General features: G+C 45.7%; 1 protein-coding gene and 1 pseudogene across 1 annotated transcript; one reads left to right on the forward strand and one right to left on the reverse strand.

Annotated features, from left to right (window-relative positions):
* Positions 1–254: 254 nt before the first annotated feature.
* Positions 255–9115, reverse strand: SOD2 (superoxide dismutase 2). The gene is made up of 5 exons (XM_036248410.1): positions 9002–9115; positions 8425–8627; positions 4401–4517; positions 2699–2878; positions 255–1367 (listed from the first exon to the last, which is right to left on the reverse strand). The coding sequence occupies exons 1-5, from the start codon at positions 9022–9024 to the stop codon at positions 1222–1224; spliced, it is 669 nt and encodes a 222-aa protein (XP_036104303.1). The 5' UTR covers positions 9025–9115; the 3' UTR covers positions 255–1221.
* Positions 9116–10346: 1231 nt separating this feature from the next.
* LOC118620800 lies at positions 10347–11938 on the forward strand (annotated as a pseudogene).
* Positions 11939–24833: the final 12895 nt, after the last annotated feature.

Consider the following 24833-nt stretch of genomic DNA (forward strand, 5'->3'; position numbering starts at 1 on the left):
ATGGGACGCATGACAATATTGGGCACAAATACACCACAGCTTCATGCCACTGAAAACAGCTCCTTTTGCAATAAACAGGAACATAACCTGATATGCTGCGCTGCTGTGTTATGTGCATAGTTTTCCCTTTATTAAAGACACTCGACAAGCCCTGGCCGGTCTGGCTCAGCAGCTGGATCATCAGCCTGCGGACCAGAGAGTCCCGGGTTCGGTTCCCGCTAGGGGCACGTACCAAAAAAAAACACTCAACAATATAAAGCTTCTATAGTGACTATATTTTCTAGAAAAGATACATCAAAATGAACAGAATGACTCAAACACCAGTCTTTGGGCACGAACGTGCCTGGAGGGGGCACAGTGCTGCTGCACCGAGGAACCACGTTGCCACTCTCTGGGAGGCCGCGCCTGGCAGGTGGGTGCTCCTTCCAGGGCTGCTCAGAACAGTCTGAAAGGAGGGGGCAGTGGCCTCATCCCCATCACCGATTTTATCAGCTTGGCCGAATTCATCCCTTTCGAGCACTCACACAATATACATTGCTATGTCTAAGGACAAGATTTCACATACAAGTCTTCATATTTCCCTGTACAGAAATATTCAGATGCACAACTATTTCCTTCTCCTAACAAAGCAATGCTCAATTAGCAACCACACTGTATTTTTTTGAAATGACAAAACTGTGTTAACTTTGTGCAACACGTGGCCATAAATAATTAAAGACCACTGGGTGACATCTATCAGACTTAATGCTAGATATAGGATTACTTACTTACAAAACAAGTAATTTTCAATAGAAAACTAAATACTTCCCTTGGGAAAATTTTTAATATTTTATTGTTAAGCAACTGGGGCAAACACCTAGGTTGTCTACAAATGTAGCAGAACAGGGTCAGAAGGCTTCCGGAGGGCCCAACAGTATAGGGGTGCGATACTTTCATGGCTTTATGACGACATTTATAGCCTCCTGGGTATTTTACCTCTCTTGAAGAAAATGTTCAATCAAAAGACTAAATCATACTAAGCATTTAATATTTTCAAACAGATGCGCAATAACAAAATTTTAAAACAAGAAATGAGTCATAGCGCTAAATTATGTTTAACAATTATGTGAACAAGCTACATTCAGAGATGCTCCAACAGAGCAGCTCACAGGGGACCGAGGTACCTGCACTACTACAAGGACAGCAGCAAAGAGCTTGTGCGTGGGGTGCAATGCTCACGGCCTACTTTTTGCAAGCCAAGTATCTCTGAGTTACATTCTCCCAGTTGACTACATTCCAAATTGCTTTTAGGTAGTCAGGCCTGACATTTTTATACTGGAGGTAATAGGCATGCTCCCACACATCGATCCCCAGCAGTGGAATAAGACCTATTGGAAAGAAGAAAAAAAGCAAAAATGATAAATTTCCATTTCAACACTGCACCTTCTCAGTTCAACCTTTAGCCTAAGCACCCACAATTACCCTTTACAATTTTCTCAGCCACTTTTCAGTTTCTTATATAAACAGGAAATGTAATAAGAATAAATACTCCTATCAAAGATTTTAAACTTTACTCTTTGAAAGAAAATGTGAACAGTACTAAAAATAATTAAAATAGACCTGGGAAAATCAACGAACTACAGTATTTTAACAGCTACTCTTAAAATAGCAACATATTCATACAAGAGCCAGTTCTCAGTCATGCTCACTGGGCGTCTCAGTCAGATGTGTCATTTGTGAGGTGATGAGAAACCTACCCTGCTCCCCAAGACTGTTAGTCTTAGAGAATAAAAGCATTTATGAGGCACTAAAAGAAAGAACAGTAAGAAAAACTGAGTAAGACCGACGAAAGAGATACACAGGGAGTGTGCCAGGGTTCTCTGGAAAGCACAGCCTTCCTCCAGCTAGGTACCTTCAGGGGCCTATCTGACTCCCACAGCACACAGTGCTTACAAATCTTTTGCTGCTTTTACAAATTCTGTGGCATCTCACTTTCCAAAAGAGCTGTTTACGTTCTGGAAAAATCTGAGTATGTCCAAGGAAGAGTCATGTGACCAAGTCTTCTAACGTGTGCAGGTTGAAAAGGTGGCTGTTGAACCACTGTTGTTGGATGTTTAGATGTCGTTGCGGCTTCTTTACATCAAAGGTCACAGTTCCAGCTAATTGCTGGATGACTTAGGATCTCTTTCCTAAAGAGTTTCTCATTCAATCTGGCTCAATGCAAAACAGGACTGGGTGAATCCAGCCTGGCCCTTCTAAGCCAATATTGTCATCGACCAAAACCCCCAGAAAGGCAGCGGTCTGGAAATCTGAGCTCCCTTCCCGCTTTGACCACCAGTGCTCAGCAGACAGTGAGAGTCCAAGGTTTGAAATCAGAAGTCTTTTCCTCGTTCTTGTTGTTTATCTCACTTTAGTTTTTTATTTCAGAGTATATAATTATGTAGGCTGATATGAACTAAGTGTCAAATGAAGCAGTTTATGTTTAAAGTATACCCTTAGTTCAGTAATTTTTGTTAACGTATCTATAAAATAACATGTGCAATTTTGATAAGACTTAAGATTTCAAAATATCAAGAACTTTTAAAGCACTTTTGCTTAGACTCTGGGTATCATCCATTCATGACAGGCTTAAACACTGTTAGTTTTTTGTATTTCAAATCAAATGCTTTATAGTGCACCATCTCCCGTGAATGAATGGGTAACAATTTTCCAATCTAACCTGTTGTTCCTTGAAGGGGATCCTGGTTAGAACACGCAGCAATCTGTAAGCGCCCTTGTTCCTTATTGAAACCAAGCCAGCCCCAACCTGAGCCTTGAACACCAGCAGAAACAGCGGTCAGCTTCTCCTTAAATGCGGCGAAGGAACCAAAGTCACGTTTGATGACTTCCAGCAATTCTCCTATTTAAAAAAAGATCCAATCACCCACAAATGAACAGATGGCAACAATTACAATATTTTATTACATTAAAATATTCTTGTCATATGACCCAAGATACAACCAGACAACACCATGCAGGAGACACAACAAAACCCGGTGAGTCTCCATAACACCGTGTCCTGTGCCCTGCGGCCTGTGTCCCAGGCTTCCCATCAATTCACACACTTGTTACCGAAGCCTTGCAGAGGCGTGTCTCCCCTCACTGAGCTACTGCCGTCAAAGAAAGATTTTCCATTAGCATTCCTTTTTTCCACGCAGTAGAAAATTTTACTTTGACTTCTACCCTACCTATTCTGTCTCAATTTGGGAATAAAACATTATGGCTGTTATCTGGTTCTTCTCCAAAGCAGCTAGATCTTTCCTATCTTAGTGACATAATTTTTAAAAGAGGGGTTTTTCTCTTCTATCACTGAACTAAGGGTACCCTTTAGGTGCTATGGACCTTTCATTCTGTAGCAATACAGCTAGACTGAGCACATCAACCAAATCAACTAGGCCAAAAATATCACCTCTCCATTAAAAGTAATCATCTGTTATAAGCAAAATGATGGAACAAAATGATACAGATAACACGAAGTAGTAGAGAATACCAACACCCACTAATTGAATAGGGGTGTATCTGATACTCTGATAACTCACAAAACCTCAATAGTATTAAATCGTGGTCTGAAGACCTAACTCACAAAAAATAAATTGTGCAGCTTCCCATACTTACTCCCCCATTCATCATTACTTCCCCATGAAATTGCTTATTTCAAGTGCATAAGATGTCTTTTAGAACACAATTAACACACACACACACACACACACAGAAACTGAAGGTGAAGCCAGAAACGAGGGGAGCTGTACTTGTGCCCCAGACTTCCCCTGAGGTGAAGGGGATAATTGAAGTCTCCACACACTGCACGAGAAGTCCAGTGAGCGAGGGAGCGGCCCAGACCATCAGCTCTGTCCTCCCCTCATCATCTGCAGTTGTCCTGCAAACCTAATTTTCTGGGACAACTGACTTCCCATCATTTAGGAAGAATAGTAAAATAATAGCAAAAGGCACTACTCCAAGCACTTTACATAGAACTTGATCATCAAAAAGCCCTATTATTATCCACGTATCACACAGAGGAAGAAAATAAGGTCCAGAACAGTTAGGTATCTCACCCCAAGTCCCAGAGCTAGTAAGAGAAAGCCTGTCTTTTCTAAAACCCGTATCTGTCTGTCCCCAATGTACAGCACAGTGCATTTCAACCAAAAGTCGACACCGTGTATAAAATGTGCATATAAACGTGTACATAAAATCTGGCGACACTCCCTGAATGCACTCTCCATTCTCACGTATGTCCCTTTGAAAGTTATTACAACTTGATTGCACTCCTTGCTACGAAAACTATGCCAGTATGATACCTCAGAGAGAATTAGGGTAACATAAAAAGCAATCATTCCTATCTTGCACAAAATGTGGCTAAGCCTGCACCAATATATACCAACCTTTGGGTTCTCCACCACCGTTGGGGCTCAGGTTTGTCCAGAAAATGGTATGATTGATATGGCCTCCACCGTTGAACTTCAGCGCAGGCTGAAGAGCTACCTGAGTGGTAACGTCACCTGAAATGTTAAAATGCAAATACATTTTCAAAAATTCTTACTTTTCCAGCCATTCTAGACACTATTTTATTCTTTGTAAAATGCCAGGTAATTGGATTAGCTTGTCTATAGCATCCTGTGCATCCTAAATTCTACAATTTCAGGATTGTATCAAAGAAGAACTTCCACCCTTGCCGGTGTGGCTCAACGGTTAGAGTTGGCCCACCGACCAAAGGGTTGCGGATTCAATCCCTGGCCCATCAGGGTCGTGCAGGAGCAACCAATCGATGTGTCTCTCTGACATCAATGTTTCTCTCTGTCTCTGTCTCTGTGTGTGTCTCTCTCTCCCTTCCACTCTCACTAAAAATCAATGGAAAAATATCCTCCAGTGAGGTCTCACACACACACACAGAGGACCTTCCCAAAATTATCTGTCCTGGTGGACTTTCAGGTGATGAGCAACATGCTGAACAGTGAGACAGCAGGCCGGGAAAGCTACAGAAAATCCACTCCTGAGCTCACAGAACTCAGAGTTTCCTTGGCGAGAAAAGATTTCAGCAAATGAAATAATGGAGAACAAAGACAGAAAATAGTGATTAAAATGTATGATTCCGTATACAGACTATACGGAAATTCTTCACCTCTCATCTTCAAGGTAGACAACTCTTCACTGGGAAATATCCCAGTGTTACATTAACAAGAAATGCAACTTTCAAAACAACTGCAGATTTTCAACCCCAAACTCACCCCTCCTGTGCGCTTCCCATCTCAGTAGGTGGCAGCGGTCTTCTCAGGACATTGAGAAAACTTGGTCATCTTTGACTCCTTTCCTCTCCCACCCCACCTCTAACCCCCAGCAAAGCCGCTCTCCCTTTAGAAGGCACGCAGAATCCAACCCCTTCTTGCCACGGCTGGTGCAGACCAGCAGCACGTCTCCCAGCAGCATTCCTGCCGCCCTCGGGCTGATCTGCCTCCCTGTCTGCCCCGCAGTCTATCCTCCATGCACATGGATCCTGCCACTCCTCTAGGCAACCCTCTCCAGGGGCAGCTCCTCTGAGTGCACCCGGGGTCCTGACAGTCAGCTACAGAAATGCACGCCACGTGACGGCCCGCAGCTCCTCGCTGGCCCAGCTCCAGCCACACCGGCTTCCTTGCACTCAGAAGCTCAGCAGGCTCCAGCTGAGTGCTTCCACGGCCTCCTGGGCAGGAACTTTCTTCCTGGAGGCCTCCCGCGTCATCCCTCATTCTCCTTCGAGTCTGTACTGAACCACCAACCCCATCAGTGAAGCCTTCCCTAACTACAGTAAAAAATGGTCAATTCCCCTACTCTGTTTTTCTCCAGAAGACTTACAACCCTTGCCACCCTACATATTTCCTCGATCATCTGTCTCCCCACCAGAATGACAGCTCCAGTGAGGACAAGGACTTGCATGCACTGCTCTATCCCAGGGCCCAGTACACGGCCTCCTACGTAGCAGGCACTCAATAAACGTTTGTCGATTGACTAGATAATTGAATATACTGAATGTAGTTTCTAGGGTAAAAAATTCTCTAATATCTATAGTACTTTAGAAAAGGAATAGCCTTGGCCATTGTGGCTCAGTTGGTTAGAGCACCATCCCATACACCAAAGGGTCTCAGGTTTGATTCCTGATCAGAACACATACTCAGGGGTTTGGGGTTCATTCCCTGGACAGTGCATGCAGGAGGCAGCAGATTGATGTTTCTCCCTCTCCCCCTCCCCTCCCTCTCCCTTTCTCTTTCTCTAAAATCAATTTTAAAAAATATCCTTTAAGCCCTGGCCGGTTTGGCTCAGCGGTTGGAGCATCAGCCTGCGGACCAGAGTCTCCCGGGTTCGGTTCCCACTAGGGGCACGTACCAAGAAAAAAAAGGATGTCATGTTGGAGCTTTTTTTTCCTACCTTGCTTAACAAGTAGGCAAAATAAAATATTTTTTCTATGCCTTCCAGAAGCTACAGATAAACTCTCAGGGAAAAGGGGGAATTCCCTTATTAAATAACATTGATTCACAAGATATCAAGAGGCAAACTGAAGGACAAAGAAACACTGCTCAGAGCTACATAATAGAAAAGCTCTCTACTTCTGTTCTTAGGGCGCACACTAAGAACCTATGTAAGAACTACTCTTGTTTTCTTAAACAAGGCCAAACCTCCAGTTGGTTAGCAATTCAGAGAAGAGGAGAGAACCACAAGATATCTGAATACATAGTTGAATTTGGGGAGTTTTTTTAAGATGTCAACTGGAAAATAAGTTGTTTATAAAATAATTTTCTTCTAGATCAGTGTCTCCCTTTACTAACTTTTCTTGGAAAGTAACCCTAAATACAAATGTAAGTTTATTAAATTGTGTTTCAATAAGTCAACAATAACTACACTTTCCTAATGGGAAAGAAACATGCTTATTGAAAATTAGTTTAGTAATTTCGATCTCTTAAAGTTCAATTAATGCCCTGGCCAGTTTGGCTCAGCGGTTAGAGCGTCGGACTGCGGTCCGGAGAGACCCAGGTTCGGTTCCCGCTAAGGGCACGTACTTCGGTTGCAGTTTGTCCCCGGCCCTGGTTGGTCGTGCGGGTGGCAGCCACTTGATGTGTCCCTTCACGTCGATGTTTCTCACTCTCTCTCCCTTCCTCTCTCTCCCTCCCACTCTATCTGTACAAAAAATGGAAAAATATCCTCGGGTGAGGATTAAAAAAATAAATAAAGTTCAATTAATCATTCTTAAATTTTAATAGAAATTTGGGGGGCTTAGTATCTGCTTTTGAGAATACTTTTCTGAAGTTCAACATTTTCTTTGGCTTCATTTTTTTTCTGTTAAACACAATAAAAGTTAAATGTTTCTTTGAAAAGTATGTTACTTACATGTGATGAGATTGATGATGTGGTTTTACTTAAACTCCTTTAATCCCAAATTTCAAATATGAAAATTTAGCTCTTTAACAATTTTTAAAATGTAACTTTTCAAATAAAAGGAAGTTCTGTGGGTCCTTATTAATTCACGGGCAATATAGAATATAATGTGCAGCTTTTTTTCCCAGTGGCTTTCCTTAAACAAGCAAAGCTTCGACTGCACCAGAAAAGGAGTGAAAGCAAGCTGTTTCTAAAACACTGGGGAGAGGTCCATGGGTGTCATGTGCTGTCATGTAGGAAACACTTTCACAACTGGGATATTCCCCAACCCACTTTTACCACATCCTTCCCGCATTTGTTATGTCCTAAATCACCAAACTTTTCCCACACTCAGAACATTTTGCCATACTTGAGGTTTCTCTGTCAGAAGTAAACATTCCCGAAATGTGGCAACTTCCCCTTGTTTTTGCTTAGCCATTTACCTGATAACACAATCAGGCTGAAATACTACATTTTCCCACTAGATGCCCCCACTCAACAAGATGTCCTGTCAAAAATGTACTCCACCAATTTCAGAGCTGAAACGCAATAAAAATACAGTACGAATATTTAAGAAAAAATACATGTTTAAACTGTAGCTCATGAAGCCATACCTGTCGTCTGGAAACACGACTGTCAATTATTTCCTCTGCAAACCACTGCTGAAACTAATAGGCTGAAAAGTGTGATCGTTTTCTGTTTAGAAACATTAAAACATAGTATTTCCCATACACACCGCCAGACGCAAAACACAAAAAGCTCACACGTTACTGGTTTTGTCAACCGGGCTCTTAAAAACAACCACAGCAACAGTAACTCCACATTATATTTTCAAAGAATTCTAAATGTTAGTAAATAAACACAAGGCTGTTTCAGTTTGTCACAAGTGGATATTTTCCTTGTCAATTTCCAGAACACGTGGGGTGAGCTACTGGACAGAGTCGCCGCCGGCGGAGATGCGCCTGGCCATCCCGTTCCCGTGAGCCAGCCTCCCAGGGCCCAGGGCGGGCCGCCCGCACCTACCCTTCTCCAGCGCCTCGAGGTACTTGTCCTCGGTGGCGTTCAGGTTGTTCACGTAGGCCGCGTGGTGCTTGCTGTGGTGCAGCTGCATGATCTGGGCGTTGATGTGAGGCTCCAGGGCGCCATAGTCGTACGGCAGGTCGGGGAGGCTGTGCTTCTGCCTGCAGCCCAGCGACCCCAGAGCGGGCACCAGCTTCCGGCTCGCGCTGGACGGAGAGACCACACGGACCGGTCGGCACCCGCGGGCTGTTCGCTTCCACGCGCGCCCGTCTGGTCGCTCGCCCCCCACAGGGAACTAACGCCGCTGTCCTGCGCCACCGCCGCCCCTGGACGCGCTCAACGCACACCTGGCCTCGGGCTGGGCCGCCCGCCACTTCCCTGCGACGCGCGTCCCGAAGGGGCCCGCGTCCCGAAGGGGCCCCCGACCCCACCGGGACCCAGCCCGGCAGCGGCTGAGCCGGGAGAGCGGGGGCCGTGGAGGCGACCCCCGCGCCCCGCGCCACCCCGCCGCCTGCCCGTGCTTCTCGGGACCGGGACCGGGACCGCGACCCCGCTGCGCCGCGCGGCCCGGGCGCCTCACCTGCACGCCGCCCTGCACAACATGGTGACGCCGCCGCAGGTCTCTCCGAGCTCCGGCAGCTGCACCGCGAAGCGCTGACCGCTTGCAGTGAACCGGCGACCCGGCCTGCGCCGCAAGGACACCGCCGCCGGCCGCAGGCCCCGCCCCCTGCTCGCCGCTCCCACCCCGGGGGGTGCAGGCCCCGGATCTGCCCCGCCCGCGCCCGGGCCCGGGCAACGCGGGAAGGGGGGTCGAGATACCTTCGCCGTGGCCCGCGGGACCCGCGGTGCCCACCGGCCGTGCTCTCCGGTGTGTCGCCCGAGGGAAGGCCGCCACCCCCCCCGGTGTCAGATGGTACGGCCCGTAGCTCCGCCCACGTCGGCACCGCCCAGCGGCTCGCGGAGGAGGAGACGGGCCGCGGGGTGTCCGCGTGCCTCCCCGCCCCTCCTCTGCCGGCGGCGCTGGGGCAGCGTCGGGTCAGGCGACCTTCCCGGAGGAAAGACTCCGGTTTCCCTGAACGGCCTTGGCGCTGCCCCAGCGCGTCCGTGAGGAAAGCGGGTCCTGGGCGCCAGGGCCCCTCCCCACCCCGCCCCGGGTGGCCTTCGGGTCGGAGAGAACTGACCTTGGGGCCTCCTCCAGGCCTGAGCCGGGCCAAGGGCGATTACTGAGCAGCAAAGGTGGGCCAGGGACTGCGCTGCAGGGTTCGCAGACACGTGTCTTTATTTCTCCCCAGGATAGGTGCCGTGACTGCAGGCCGCAGTTGGAGTTCACTGAAGTTACGCAGGTGCCCCGGTCCCACACTTAATAAGTGAGAGACAAGATTCGAACTCAAAGTTCATACTTTCTTAAGTACTAAGACCTACCCAGTCAAGTCTTGAGTATTTGAATTAACTGCCGGGAGAATATAAAAGAAATACAGCCCTGGCTGGTTTGGCTCAGCGGTTGGAGCATCGTCCCTCCCCCCCCACCAGAGTCCCAGGTTCGGTTCCTGCTAAGGGCACTACCTCCATTGCGGTTTGTCCCCACCCCGGTTGGGGTCGTGTGGGTTGCAATCAATGGATGTTTCTCTCTCTCTCCCTCCCTCTCTCCCTCCCGCTCTATCGCTCTATGGGTAGATAAATGCAAAAGTGTCTTCGGGTGAGGGTAAAAAAAATACAGCAGAGGATTCTTTTCTACAGTGCCTAACAGTCTAATTAGCTGTATCTAATGTTTTCTCAACAATTAAGAAAAATATCCTGAGTTGTGAGAATCCTCCCTATATAGAAGTTAGGAAAACGTTACACTGTTTTTGGCCTGAGTTAGGCCCTTAACGAATAGAATAATATAAAAGGAAGCAGATAGTAGGTGCTAATAAGGAATTTCGGCTATGAGGGCAAGATGGGGGAGGCGGGGCAGCGGCTGGAGTGACGGGCTGCCAAATCTTTCTGACCAGAATCTTGCCACCTCGGATGTTACCAAATTGACGCCACTGTCACACAAAGTCATCAGCAGATGAGCCACAATTAATGTAGGTACAATTGGTCATGTAGCTCGTGAAAAATCCGCAGTTGTAAAAGCTGTTTCTGGCGTTCACGTTGTCAGGTTCGAAACTGAACTAGAAGAGAGATTACTATCAAGACTGGATACTAATACTAAGATTTATAAACTTGATGCCTCAAGTTGTCCTCCACCAGAATGTTACAGATCCTGTGGAAGCAGTACACCTGAGGAGTTTCCTACAGACATTCCAGGGACCAAAGGGAACTTCAGGTTAGCCAGACGTGTCTCCTTTGTGAATTGTCCTGGCCACCGTATTTTATGGCTACCGCGCTGAACAGTGCAGCAGCGGTGCATGCAGCTCTTCTGTTGCTAGCTGGTAATGAGTCTTGTCCTCAGCCTCAGACTTCTGAACACTTGGCTGCTATAGAAATCATGGAACAAGCATATTTTGCTTCTAAAAATAAAATTGATGCCCTGGCCGGTTTGGCTTTGTGGTCAGAGCGTCCGCCTGTGGACGGAATCACGGGTTTGATTCCAGCCAAGGGCACTACCTCGTTGCAGTTCCTCCTGGCTCTGGTCGGGTTGTGCGGGAGGCAGCCAGTCGATGTGTTCCTTTCTCATCGATGTTTCTCTCTCTCCCTCCCTCCCACTGTATCTGAACAAAAAATGGAAAAATGTCGAGTGAGGATAAAAATAAATAAATAAATAAAATTGATTTGGTAAAAGAAAGCCTGGGTAAAGAACAGTATGAACAGATCCTTGCATTTGTAAAAGGCACAGTAGCAGAAGTTCCTATTATTCCCATTTCTGCTCAGCTGAAATACAGTATTGAAGTACTTACTATTATTAGCTCCCGTGATGTCAACAAACCTGGCTGTGACGCCAATAACCTTAAAGGGGATGTCAGCTGGAGGTAGTAGTCTAAAAGGAGTATTAAAGGTGGGCCAGGAGACAGAAATCAGATCTGGTATTGTTTCCATAGATAGTGAAGGAAAACATGTGTAAACCAACTTTTTCCAAAATTGTGTCACTGTTCGCACAGCTTAGTGATCTTCGGTGTGCTGCTCCAGGAGGTCTTACGGGAGATGTGGCAAAAACCGACCCCACTTTGTGCAGGGTTGACAGATGATGGGGCAGGTACTTGGTGCAGTTGGAGCTTTACCTGAGATCTTCACAGAATTGGAAATCTCCTATTTCCTGCTTAGACAGCTTCTAGGTGTCTGCACCAAGGGAGACATAAAAGCAGCAAAGGTGCAGAAGTTGTTTAAGAATGAAGTGCTCATGGTAAACATAGGGTCCCTGTCTAATGGAGGAAGAGTTAGTGCAGTCAAGGCCGATCTGGGCAAAATCATTTTGACTAATCCTGTGTGCACAGAAGTGGGAGAAAACAGTGCCCTTAGCTGAAGAATTGAGAAACACTGGGGTTTAATTGGTTGGGGTCAAATAAGAATGACAAGCCAACAAGTACATGATGACTAAAAAATTTGGATAAAGTAAGATTTTCTCTTAACAGGTATATTTTCATAGCAGCGCTGGGGGATGAATTTTACAGCTCATTGCCTTAGTAATAGCTGTTATTCTCATGTTTTGGTGATGAAAATTTAATTTCTAGTACTTAAAATAGCATCTACAACAAATGTAAAAGTTGGCATAATGTTGGATTGAGTCTACCAGAAATTAATCATTTCCAAATAAGGTCTAATTTATATATCAATGCAGGTTAGAAATGAAACTATTTGTTACAGCCACCTTCTGCTGTAGCACACATAGCACACCACCTGTTGGAAATAACGTTTTTCTTCTTTCATCATTCATCATTCATCTTTGAGTAGCTCCAGGCTTGAAAGGATTGTTCTACCAGGCCTGGATGGTGTTGCTCAGTGGTTGAGCGTCCGCCTACACACCAAGAAGTTGCCTGTTCAATTCCCAGTCAGGGCACATGCCCAGGTTGTGGGCCAAGTCCTCAGTGGGAGGGCATGCAGGAGGCAGCCAATCCTTGTTCTCTCTCATCGATGTTTCTCTCTCTCCCCCTCTCCCTTCCTCTCTCTCTAAAATCAATAAAGAAAAAGTTTTTCTTTTAAAAAAGGATTTTTATACCAGAAAAACCTGAAGACACAAATTCTTCAAGACTAGCTTCCCTTTGCCTCATATTTTGTTTATCTTCATGATTTTGATTGAAAATAAATGAATAGGGCCCTGGCTGGTTTGGCTCAGCGGTTAGAGCATCGGCCTGCGGTCCGGAGAGACCCGGGTTCGGTTCCCGCTAAGGGCATGTACCTCGGTTGCAGTTTGTCCCCGGCCCTGGTTGGTTGTGTGGGTGGCAGCCACTCGATGTGTCCCTTTCACATCGATGTTTCTCTCTCTCTCTCTCTTCCTCTCTCTCCCTCCCACTCTATCTGTGCAAAAAATGGAAAAATGTCCTTGGGTGAGGATAAAAAAAAAAAAAAAAAAAAGAAAATAAATGAATAGGTTCAAATAAAATTATCCTTCTGAACATGAAAACAAAGAATTTTAGTTATTTTCTTCAACCTCTTTCACAATCTTCTACCTCGCCTTTACCAACCCCTCCCCCCAAGGATGACTAGGTTTTGGATTAGGGGAATAGCAGGGGGAACTACCCAGCCTGACTTCCCAGCAAGAGGGCTGGGCTTGCCGGCAGCCTGGAGAATGTAACCCAGGGTGTGTTTGGGTGAAGGAAGAAACTGGGGATGAAAGCAGATTATGGATGTCCTCAAAACAAACATATGATTGGTAACAGGAATTGGAGCAGCATTTTAGCTAAAGTGAGACAGGTCAAAAGTAGTTTTCCAGGCAAGGTAGTCTGGCATTGATTTCATGAGGGGTAGGCTAGTTAGGAAGCTGTGCATGAATCTTAGCATGAGGTACCAAGAGCCAGTTTTAGGGTACCAGCTGTAAGAACTAGAAAGAAAAGGGGGGAGGATTTTGAGGGATTGAACTACAGAATTCAGTGACTGAGAAGTCACTAATGAAAGGGCTTGATCCAGTTAGAACAAAATATCTCTGAGGAGACAGCCCAGTCAGACTGTATAGAAGTGCTTCTCATTTGTGCAGATGATGACACTCTGAGACTCGGACTGACCCCCAGGACATGCCTTTTTCCATTTATTCATTTATTTATCTATTTAAGTATAGTTGGTATACAATCTTACATTGGTCACATTAGTTTCAGCTGTACAATATAGTGATTCACCATTTTTATACCTTACAGTGTGATCACCCCACTAATTCTAGTAACATAGGTCATCGTGTAAACTGTCACAATATTAGTGACTCTATTCCCTTCCCTTTCACATTTTTCTTTAGTCATTTCATTTACAGGGGAGAAGGAATGTACAAACGATATTCTGATTTACTCAGGTATCAGATGAGATATGATAAGACCAGAATGAGGTAAAGAAGTTGAGAATATAGCCCTGGCCAGTTTGGCTCAGTGGTAGAGCGTCGGCCTGTGGTCCAGAGAGACCTGGGTTCAGTTCCCGCTAAGGGCATGTACCTTGGTTGCAGTTTGTCCCCAGCCCTCATTGGGTCGTGTGGGTGGCAGCCACTCAGTATGTCCCTTTCACGTCGATGTTTCTCTCTCTCTCTCTCTCTCTCTCTCTCTCTTCCTCTCTCTCCCTCCCACTCTGTCTGAATAAAGAATGGAAAAATGTCCTCGGGTGAGGATAAAAAAATTTTAAAAAGTTGAGTACATAGCAGGTAATTACAGTAAGACAGGATATGCACTGTGAAAGGGATGAAGTACAGTGGGAAAAGGGTAAGATCAACAGTTTAGCTGTACCTCTGTGTTCAAGTACTGTTGAAACCAGAATGAGAGAGAGTAAGCTGATAAAAATAGAAGAAAACACAGTGGAGATAATAATCACCAGATATAGAATACCAATTACCTCTAGAAGGAGGGTGAAAAATACTGTTAAGGAATACAAGTGTGATTTAAATTTTTTTCAATTACAGTTGACACTCAATTTTATTTATTTGTTTATTTATTTATTTATTTTAGATAGCGTGGAAAGGAGAGAGAGAGAGAGAGAGAGAGAGAGAGAGAGAGAGAGAAACATCGCATGGCCCAGGTTGGGGTCAGGGATCAAACCTGCAACTCAGATATGTGCTCTTTTTTTCTATATGGTATCCATTATAATGTTGATAGACCTTGGAATTATTTTCAGTTTGAGGTTTGTTTGTTTTTTAAATTTTTTTTAAATTAATTTTTATAGTGAGAGGAAGGGAGAAAAGGAGATAGAAACATCGATGAGAGAGAACATCAATTGGCTGCCTCCTGCATGCCCCCCACTGGGAACTGGGCCCACAACCTGGGCATGCGCCTTGACCGGGAATTGAACCGGTGACCTCTTGGTGCATGGGTCGGTGTTCAACCAGTGAGCCACACCAGCCGGGCTCAGTTTGAGGTTTTTATGAACGGTGCTTCCATAAACATTCTTGTACATCTTTTGGTGAAAATACATACATATTTCTGTTGAAAAAATCTGAGTAACAAAACTGTAGGATTATGGAGTCGATGTTGTCAAAAGTATGTGCTCTTGATCAGAATAGAACCCAGGACACTTTGGTCTGCAGACCAACGCTCCAACCACTGAGCAAAAATTGTCAGGGCCAATATTATTTTATATTAGTTTCAGGTAAGACATTTATGTAATTTAAGAAGTGATTCCCCTGATAGATCTAGTACCCACCTGGCACCATACATAGTTATTACAAAGGACATGCCCTTCTGAACAAGCAACAAAGATCGGTGAGTGTTGGAGTGAGGTAACAGTCAAGTAGGAGTGTCTCTAACATAGTATCTGACATCAGCTACATCCTCCCAGGAGACAACCCGACTATGAGAGTATCTGAGATTGAAGTCAAGGGTTTGGGAAGTACTGAAAAGAAAGTTTCTTATATTCTCTGTCTACCATACCCAATAAACAGGCCTCTTTTCTTTTTATGTGGCCACTGTAAGCAGTACTCATGCAATTAGCCCAAGGAGTTAGATAGATTACAGTTAACTGGGGTCTGTCCCAGATTCCTCCAGCCAGCTCAGGATGTCATCTGCCACATCAGGGCACCGTGATTGTGGATTTCTCTGGAATAAACTTCTGAAGGCTACTTCACAGCCATCCTCAGACCCACCACAATCTAAACCAACACATTGGTTGAAGACAACAACATGTGGGTTGAGGTGAAATCATGTTGAGCCAGTTATTAATTGCATTCATATGCAAGTAACAGAGATCAATCACTGTGTCAAACACAGCAGCGTGCATTCCCTCATGTAAGAGAGATCTGGAGTAGGTGGTCCAGGGCTGGGATGACAACATCATTAAAGACGCGGGCTCCTCTGTCCTCAGCTGCCTCACGATCCAGGATGGCTTCTACAGCCCCAGCCATCTTACCTCCTTTCCATGAATAGGGAAGGACAGAGGCTGGGCCCCAGCTGTCTCCCTTCTAAGGATCCTTTGTGGTAGATTCGCCCAACAAATTCCTCTCATAATTTAGGTTCAAGGCTACACCTAGCTACAGAGGACGTTGGCAACTAGTCATTTAGCTATACATATCTCCAGTCTCAAAAAAGGTGGAATTCTGTAACTATGTAACTAAAGGGAAAATGAGTGATGGATTGGAAAACACAGTCTCTGCCACGTATCCTTCTACAAGGCAGTGTTTCCACATACTTAAATATGAACTCTGACCATTAATAGAATGACCTTAGGTGCTCGTGCGCGCTCGCTCTCTCTCTCTCTCTCTCTCCCTCTCTCTTCCATTTTAACCGTTGTATCACATATCGTACCCAGGTAGGAATCTAAGTGAAAATGCAATGTACCAACTTTCCCTTTGCATAACTGGAATTGTTAATAGGACCAACAGTATCACTTAAATTGCTACAATAAAATCAGTGATCCAGGCTAAGAGAGAAAGTGATAGAGAAGTAGCATCATTAACAAAGCTTTCAAAGTGAGCCTTTCCCCTCACACCATCAGGCTAATTATAATCAGATTGCATCCTAAAAGAACACAGTAACTACTGGAAAGGAAAGGGGAAGCTTGGCTCAGAACAAAGTGTTTTACTAAACAAAACGCGTGGTCTCATTCTTTTATATCCATAAAAGGAGAAGAGAACCAATGCTATTGAGCAGATCCTCAACACGTGCTAGGTCCTGGGTCAAACACTCGACAGCATCTCTTAATTCACACAACATCTCTGCGAAATGGCTTATTGGTCCTCTTCTGCACAAAGATGTAAGTGACTTAACCAAGGTCACAAACAGAACTAGTATGTAGTAGAGGTGGGCTTTGCATGTATTGCTCCCTCTCTTACCCTGACCTAACTCTGTGCCTTTAAATGGCTCCCCCACATTCCTTGCACACAACCTATCTTGGTTGAGTGTAGCCCAGTTTTTGAAACTTAACCCTCTTGTGCTGCTTCCCAACTTATTCTGTCTCCTCAACTCCTCGTTGATCTCTGGCCTCATCTCTTGCATATGACTCAGGTCATAACTCCTGCAGCTGAAGTTTGATACTGCTCCTGGGTCCTCTCCTCGGGTCATTTGCCCCTTTGATTACATTTACTTCTTAGCCTCCGTGAAGACTCAGCTTCCTGGACCTGCCATTGCACTGGCCCACCTGCTGACTCCTCCCACCCTTGTCAGAAACCTGGGAAACCAGACAGAATGGAGGCGGGGCGAAGAGAGGACCCTCCCGTATTTAGAGTCCAGCAGGTTCCTCCGTCAGATCCCTCCAGAAAGTGCCACGTCTGCCGGAACCACCTCCATCACCACCACGCCAGGTGTATTAGTTAGGGTTCTCCAGAGGAGCGGAGCCCATGCGGTGTACAGAAAGGGAGGTATTACAAAGAATGGGCTCGTGTGATTTCGGAGGCTGGAAAGTCAAACACCCACAGTGTGAACCTGCAGGCGGGGTCCCAGAACACAGGGCCAGTGCCAGCGCAAAGGCGAGCTGATGAAGAATGCCCTCTTGCTCGGCGAGGTCAGTTTTTATCTCTTCAGGCCTTGGCTGACTGGGCGAGGCCCACCCACATCATGGAGGGCCATCTGCTTTACCCAGGATTCGCTCTATTTAAATGTTAATCTCATCCAAAAACACCCTCCAAGTTGACACAAAATTAACAGTTTTTTGTTTTTAAATAAAAAGGCCAGTGCATTCTAGTACGAGGTAGGGACCTCTGTCACTCATTATACCACAGAATTCTAATTAGTATCCCAGGATTTTTCATGAAATGACATTAAACTCATGAGCACAGTTCTAAGAATAACTCTCAAGAGCTACCCTAGATAAACTGACCCAGACCACTGAGGGCAAGGACCATACATAAAGGTCTCAGGCTGGCTATGTCTCCTGGCCAGCATGCGCCACGGGCCGCACCCCACACCATGAGTTCCGGAGTAGGTATGCAGGAGGCCTGGCCTCATACACCATGGCAGTTCCTGCCAGAACTCGGTCCACTAGGAACACACTGACCTTGGTCCCGTGGCAGGCATGTCCCAGAACACTACCCACTGTGGCCCACATCACTCTACACCAGTGCTGGCTTATATCTGCATGGGCCCTTTGGTAGGAAATTCGATAAAATTGTGTCAAGGAAGCCTGTAAGTGTTTTCACCCTATGACTATTAATTTATATGTCCATCGGTGATGTACAAACTCTCTTAATCTCAGCAATGACCCTGAACATGCCAGTCCCCCTTGAGCAGAAATCTTAGTTTTGTCCAAATCAGTTTAGGACTTAATCTAGCCCTGGCCAGTTTGGCTCAGTGGTTAGAGTGTCAGCCCGAGGACCAAAGGGTCAAGCGTTCAGTTCTGGTCAAGGGCACATACCTGGGTTGCAGGTTCAATCTCCAGCCCTGGCCGGGGTTATGTGGGAGGCAGCCAATCTATGTGTCTCTCTCTCTTCCTCTCTCACTCGCTCTCATCCCTCCCTCCCTTCCACTCTCTAAAAAAAAAAAAAAAAAAAAAAAAAAAAATCAATGGAAGAGCCCTGGCTGGTTTGACTCAGCAGTTAGAGCGTCGGCCCATGGACCAGAGAGTCCTGGGTTTGGTTCCCGCTAAAGGCACGTATCTTGGTTGTGATTTGTCCCTGGCCCCGACTGGGGTCATGTGGGTGGCAACCAGTTGATGCGTCTCTCTCACGTCAATGTTTCTCTCTCTCTCTCTCTCTTTCTCCCTCTCTATCTGAAGATAAATGCAAAAAATAAAAAATAAAATAAAATCAATGGAAGAATATCCTCAGGTGAGGATCAACAACAACAACAACAAAAGAGCTTAATCCAGTTATTATGCGCTGAATCGTGTCCCCCAAAATTCATGTTAAAGTCCTAACCCCCAGTGCCTCAGAATGTGACTGTATTTGGAGGTAGAGCTTTGGAAGTTAGTGAAATGAGATCATTGGGGTAGGCCCCAAGCCTGTGTGACCAGTGCCCTTAAAAAAAGAGGAGACACCCTGGCCAGTTTGGCTCCACAGTAGAGCGTTGGCCCTCGGACCAAAGACTGGTGGGTTCAATTCCGGTCAAGGGCACGTACCTCAGTTGCAGTTCTTCCCCAGCCCTGGTTGGGGTGTGCGGGAGGCCACCAGTTAATGTGTCTCTCTCGCATCGATGTTTCTCTTTCTCTCCCTCTCCCTCCTACTCTGTCTGAAGATAAATGGAAAAAATATCCTCCAGTGAGGATTTCAAAAAAAGCAGAGGTGACAAGGACACAGAAACACACACAGGCCTAGGGGCGACCAGGTGAGAGGACATATCCGGACACAACCATCTCCAAGCCAAGGAGGGAGACGAGAAGAAACCAATCCTGCCAAACTTTGATCTCAGACTTCCAGCCTCCAGAACAGTGAGAAAATATATTTCTGTTGTTTAAGCCACCCAGGGTGCTGTATTTTGTCATGGCAACCCAAGCAGTGATTTCTGTACTCCAATCTGGTTATCAAAATGTCAGCTACCGCTGAGTTTATAATCACAATCACAGGGCCTCCTTCCCACCTGGGGACCCCCCCAACTGCACTCCCCTCCCATCCGCCAGCTCCTCTGAGGGCTTGCTGGCACCCGCAGGCTGGGAGGGGAGGGGAGTCTGCATTCAGGGGGGCTAGCCCTTCTCAGCTGGCTTCGGTGTCAACTGGTCCCAGGTACTAGTGATGCCAGCTCCAGCCACAGTCAGCTGCTAAGAGAAAAGAGGTGCGTGTTCCATCCTGGTCTAGCTCAACTTCATTTTAATAACCAACACTTCTGGGGGAGTTTTTGCATAGGAGACATGTCTGGTTCAGCTTCACCACAACTGGCGCTCTGGCATGTAAACCCCCTGCACCTGCCCAGGTGTGGCCATGCCCGTTTGGCCTCTGCCCTTTGCTGGGTGAATGTTCCTTTGATCAGGAACAGGGTGGCCTGGCTCATGCTTCCTCACCATACTCCAGTAGGCCAGCCCCCACCTCCACCTTCAGAAATGTCCTGATGAAAAGTAGATACCTGTGTCCAAGTTCACCCCTAATGTTCTGGGTGCAGAGGTTCTGTGACCCCCTTTCTCCAAGGGCATGAGAGGGGAGCAAAATGGGAAAGACTAGAGCCCAACACTCTGTTAAAGCCTAAGACAGCTCTTATTTCCCCCTCAGCCCAGGTGTTATGAGCTGAATCATGGGAAAACTGCCGAACCTACATAGCCTGTCCTGAACATGAGCCCCCCCACCTCTGAGCCAGGCTTTGGTGAATCCAAAATCTGCCTTTAGCAGTAGCTGACTCCCTTAGCTGGAGTTGGAGGTGGATGGGAAGGGATTTCATCTGGTGCTCTAATCTTCAGGTTCTATTGTTACTCATTACACAACAACGTATGGCTGTCCTCTGGGTGCAGGGCCTGTTCTGAGTTGGGTGTAGAACCAGCCATCTTCCCCATCTTCAGGAGTTTTGTCATAGAGCTGGGGGGCCTGTCACCCAGGAAGGATAGTGGATCTGTGAGTGCTGATGGGAAGGCCTAAAGCTACCCGAAGACTGGAGTCTGGGGTCAAAGGCCAAAACCTAGAGTAGGGTTTTCGAACCTCAGCACCGTTGGCATTTTGGACCAAAAAATTCTCTGTTGCAGGAACTGTCCTGTATATTGTAGGATATTTATCCATGTCCCTGACCACTACCCACTAGATACTAGCAACATTCATCGCCTCTAGTTGTGACAACCAAAAATGCCTCACACATTACCAAATGCCCCTGGGGGCCAAATCACACACCTCCTTCCCCCATTGAGAACCACTGTCCTAGAGGTAAACCGATTACAAAAATGAGGAGCAGGAGCAGGGACCAAGGAGTAGAGGAAGACAAGAGGCCTCTGGCTCCACCCTACGGCAGTGGCGGGTGATGCATGGGGTACAGTTTGCCCCGTTTGACGGTACTCCCGCTTCTCCATGTTCAAGTCCACTCAGCCTCAACATGGTCCAGGCCTGGAGCTTGGTCTGATGAGCTAATGACTAGTAGGAAGACAAATAACTTCTAAGGAAGAATAAAAAAGTTCTTAGAATCTGTTGTGAAGAAAAAACAATTGGTGAAAACCAATAAATCAGAACAAATTTAGACTGAACGATGACAATGATCTGGGAAAGAATTGTGTACCTGCAAAAAAAGGGAAAAGATGCGAACACTATCACCGCCAGGGTTCTGAATCAAGGTACACGCAGCTCTGAACAATTACAGATGTCATTCGCCAGGCATCATTTGAACATCTGTGTGCAAAGCGCGGGTATTAGGCAAAGTGGGCAAACGGGACAGTGAACCAGATTTCCAACTGGGGGAAGGTCAACAGGATAACAACCACACACAAAAGCAAAATAGCCGATTATTTACTGAATACCTACATGCAAGAATCTTTCCTAATTGGCTTTGTTTCATCTTCGTGAATAGTTTATCAATTTTAAAAATAAAAAAATTGCAAAAAAGTAATATTCCCAAAGTCACCGAACTAGTAACATATAACACAGGATTTAAGCCTAGATCTGCTTGACCCCCAAGCCCCACGCTTTCCCACGCGACCATGCTGCTCCAGGCTGAATACAGGAGTGGGCAAAAGTAGGTTTACAGTGGCTGGGACACACACGTTTATTCTTCTATTATTTATTAATTATTGTATCTGCCATGCAAACAACTGTGAGCCTACTTTTGCCCACCCCGGTAGAATAGAAGCTTTCTAATACACAGTCCATTTCAACAACTTTCCAGATAAACAGCCAGCCTGCGGTTCCTCTGTGAACTACTGACAGATGGCCGCATCCTGCAAGGATCTGGGCCAGATTGCTCACTACTGCCGCCAGCAGTTGAGTTGGATGCTTACCAAGAGTCTGATGTATTTGTTCCCCAAACCTTTATGCATAGTTATACTTATTTTCTAGTTCTTGAGATTATGTGATTTAATTAAGTACTACGTAAACTGATTAAAAAATGAGTTTGAAAGGGAAAAACTTGTTTTAATGAAAACTAAATGGAATGCTTTGTAAAGACTCAATAAAAGTGAGCCACTAAAAATAATCACTGTTCAATTAGACGTGGGCAAAAGAAATATATAAGATTGGGGAAATCATTCAACAGTTGGAGGGTCAGCTTGCTGTGCATGTGTCTAAGTTCCCACTCCACTTCAGAGAACTGACAATGGAAATCACAGACAATGCATTAGTTGTGTGGTGATGAGTAGGTCCAATAATTTTCTGCCTCTTCATCTGAAAAGTATTGAATGAAATACATTTGTATATTTTAAATAAAATGCATTATTTAAGGGAAGTATGTGAGATTTTATTCTGACTTCAACTTTGATCACATGGAATACAAAGACGCCATCTTTTAGTGCTAAATGAAGAAGGATCTCCATAATGCATTCTGGAAGTTGTGTTTGTTTCCCTTTATTGATTTTTAGAGAGAGAGAGAAAAGGAGAGGTAGAGAGAGACAGAAACATTGGCCGCCCCCTGCATGCCCCCACTGGGAATTAGGCCCACAACCTGGGCATGTGCCCTGATCAGGAATTGAACTGACAACCTCTTGGTGCATGGGTCGACGCTCAACCACTGAGCCACTCCAGCCAGGCTGGAAGTTGTGTTTAAATGTCTGGTCTTGGCTGGCACACCAAGCTCCTGGCTATATGAATTCTAGGGTCCTGATCAGCCTGTGACGTCTTTCCACCTAGGCAGTGGTGCTCATTTGCAGACTGTGGCTACTCCACCTTCTTCCCCAACTTCCCTGCCCCCCAGTTTTATTGAGGTATGAGTGATGAATAAAATTGTAAGATAGTGAAAATAAATGTCAGGTCTTTGATGCAAGGTCTGTTTTTTGTTAAAACTTGACTTTCTATTGGCCTTTATTTATTTAATTTTTGTTACAGATGTTTCTCCTTTCCCCCCCAGATACCCTCCTCCCTACCCTACCCCACCCCACCACAAGCATTGTTGTCTGTGTCCATTGGTTACGCATACATGCATGTAAGTTCTGTGGTTTATCTCATCCCTCCCCCTTGCCTCCCTCCTCGAGGTCTGTCAGTCTGAATCGTACTCCTTTCTATGTCTCTGGGTTTATTTTGTTCATCAGCTTTTTTTGTGCATTATATTCCACAAATAATTGAGATTATGTGGTATTTATCTTTCTCTGATTGGCTTATTTCACTTAGCATAATGCTCTCCAGGTCCCTCCATGTCATCTCAAAGGATAAAGATCTTTCTTTCTTACCGCTGCATAGTACTCCATTGTGTATGTGTACCACTGCTTTTTTATCCATTCATCTATTGATGGACACATCTACTGATTGGCCTACTTTTCTTTTAAGTTTAGCATAACTTTTTGAAGTCCAAAGGACAGGTTTGGTTTTCTTTTCTTAAGGTTCCCTGGAACAGTGTGGTCTCTCAGTTTTCTGAACTCTAGGTGAGCTATTCTCAGTGACAGGGTGGTCTCCAAAACAAGGAAAGAATCCACCTCAAATAACTACCAGGCAAGACACAGTAGTCAAATAAGATTCCCCAGCAAAGTGCCCTCACAGGCTACCACATGAAGAGTAACCCCACACCTCCTCCCCTGCATCTCTCTACCTGGAGAAGTCAGAAACCATGAGCAGTCTGCTAACAGGAGGAGCAGAGCAAGGCAGGAAAGCAGAAGCTGCCAGCCAGCTCCCACCGCCTTCTCCCAGTGGGGCTGCTAGTCTGCTACAGGCCTTCGCTGAACAGGGAGAAGCCCCAGCTCGGTCAGAGTCAGAGTTTTATGACACAGGACCGGGCATTTAAGATTGACACTGTGGCCCTGGCCGGTTTGGCTCAGTGGTTAGAGCATCGGCCTGCGGTCCAGAGAGACCCGGGTTCGGTTCCCGCAAAGGGCATGTACTCGGGGCCCTCGTTGGGTCATGCGGGTGGCAACCAGTCGATGTGTCCCTTTCACGTTGATGTTTTTTTCTCTCTCTCCCTCCCACTCTAAACAAAATATAAAATAAAAAATGTCCTTGGGTGAAGATAAAAAATAACTAAATAAATAAATCATTTATTTAAAAAAAAAAAAGATTGAGACTGTGTTCTAACTTAAAGTGATCACATGACCTTTTGTTACTTAAGAAAAAAAATCAAGGGACCAGCATTTTGGTTCAGGGACAAAGAAAAAACAAACCCTCCAGGCCAGTGTAAAGACATGGTGGTTGACAAAAGGGAAACCACATTATGATCACATCACATGAGTCATTGTTATTCAACATGGTAGTTACTCAATGTGCTAGTAATACAAGAACAGAAATTCTACCGGAAACTCTCCCTTATTTCTGGCATTTGAATATAACTCCAGATTTCTAGCACTAATGTGAGTTTTTTTCCCCATGAGTCACTTCAGTGGAGATTTCGGAGCTTACACCATCATCTTGCCTAGGAGCACCACTCCCAACCAAAGATGACCTTTCAATTTAGAAAGTAGTACTCAAATTGACAACTTAGATTCTCCTGAACATTTCATGGCTTCCTTGGTTGTTTTCAGACATTTCTTGAAATTCTTCTAGAAGAGTGTTAAGAGTGGCAAACATGAGCTGCTCTGGCACATAATCTCCCATCTCTTCAGGGTCTGCACCCCCACCACAGTGCAGTGCGCATGTTCCCTGCCTTCCTCTCTATCTGCTGGAAGACGGGAAAGGGAATGAGAAAGGTTATTTTGGTCCCAGGCCTTGAAATGCCATACACCCTCTGCCCAAATACCATTATCTGGAGCTCAGCCACAGGGCCACATTGGACTGCAAGAGAAGTAGCTCACCTCTATCACCAGGAAGAAGAGGAAATAGGCTTGGTGAGTATTTAACAAGTCGTGTGTGTGCACACACACGCACACGTCAAGAATTCTATAACTAGTAAATGCTAAGATGTAAA

The sequence above is a fragment of the Molossus molossus genome, unplaced genomic scaffold (genome assembly GCF_014108415.1).
Source record: "Molossus molossus isolate mMolMol1 unplaced genomic scaffold, mMolMol1.p scaffold_m16_p_8, whole genome shotgun sequence".
Taxonomy (NCBI): domain Eukaryota; kingdom Metazoa; phylum Chordata; class Mammalia; order Chiroptera; family Molossidae; genus Molossus; species Molossus molossus.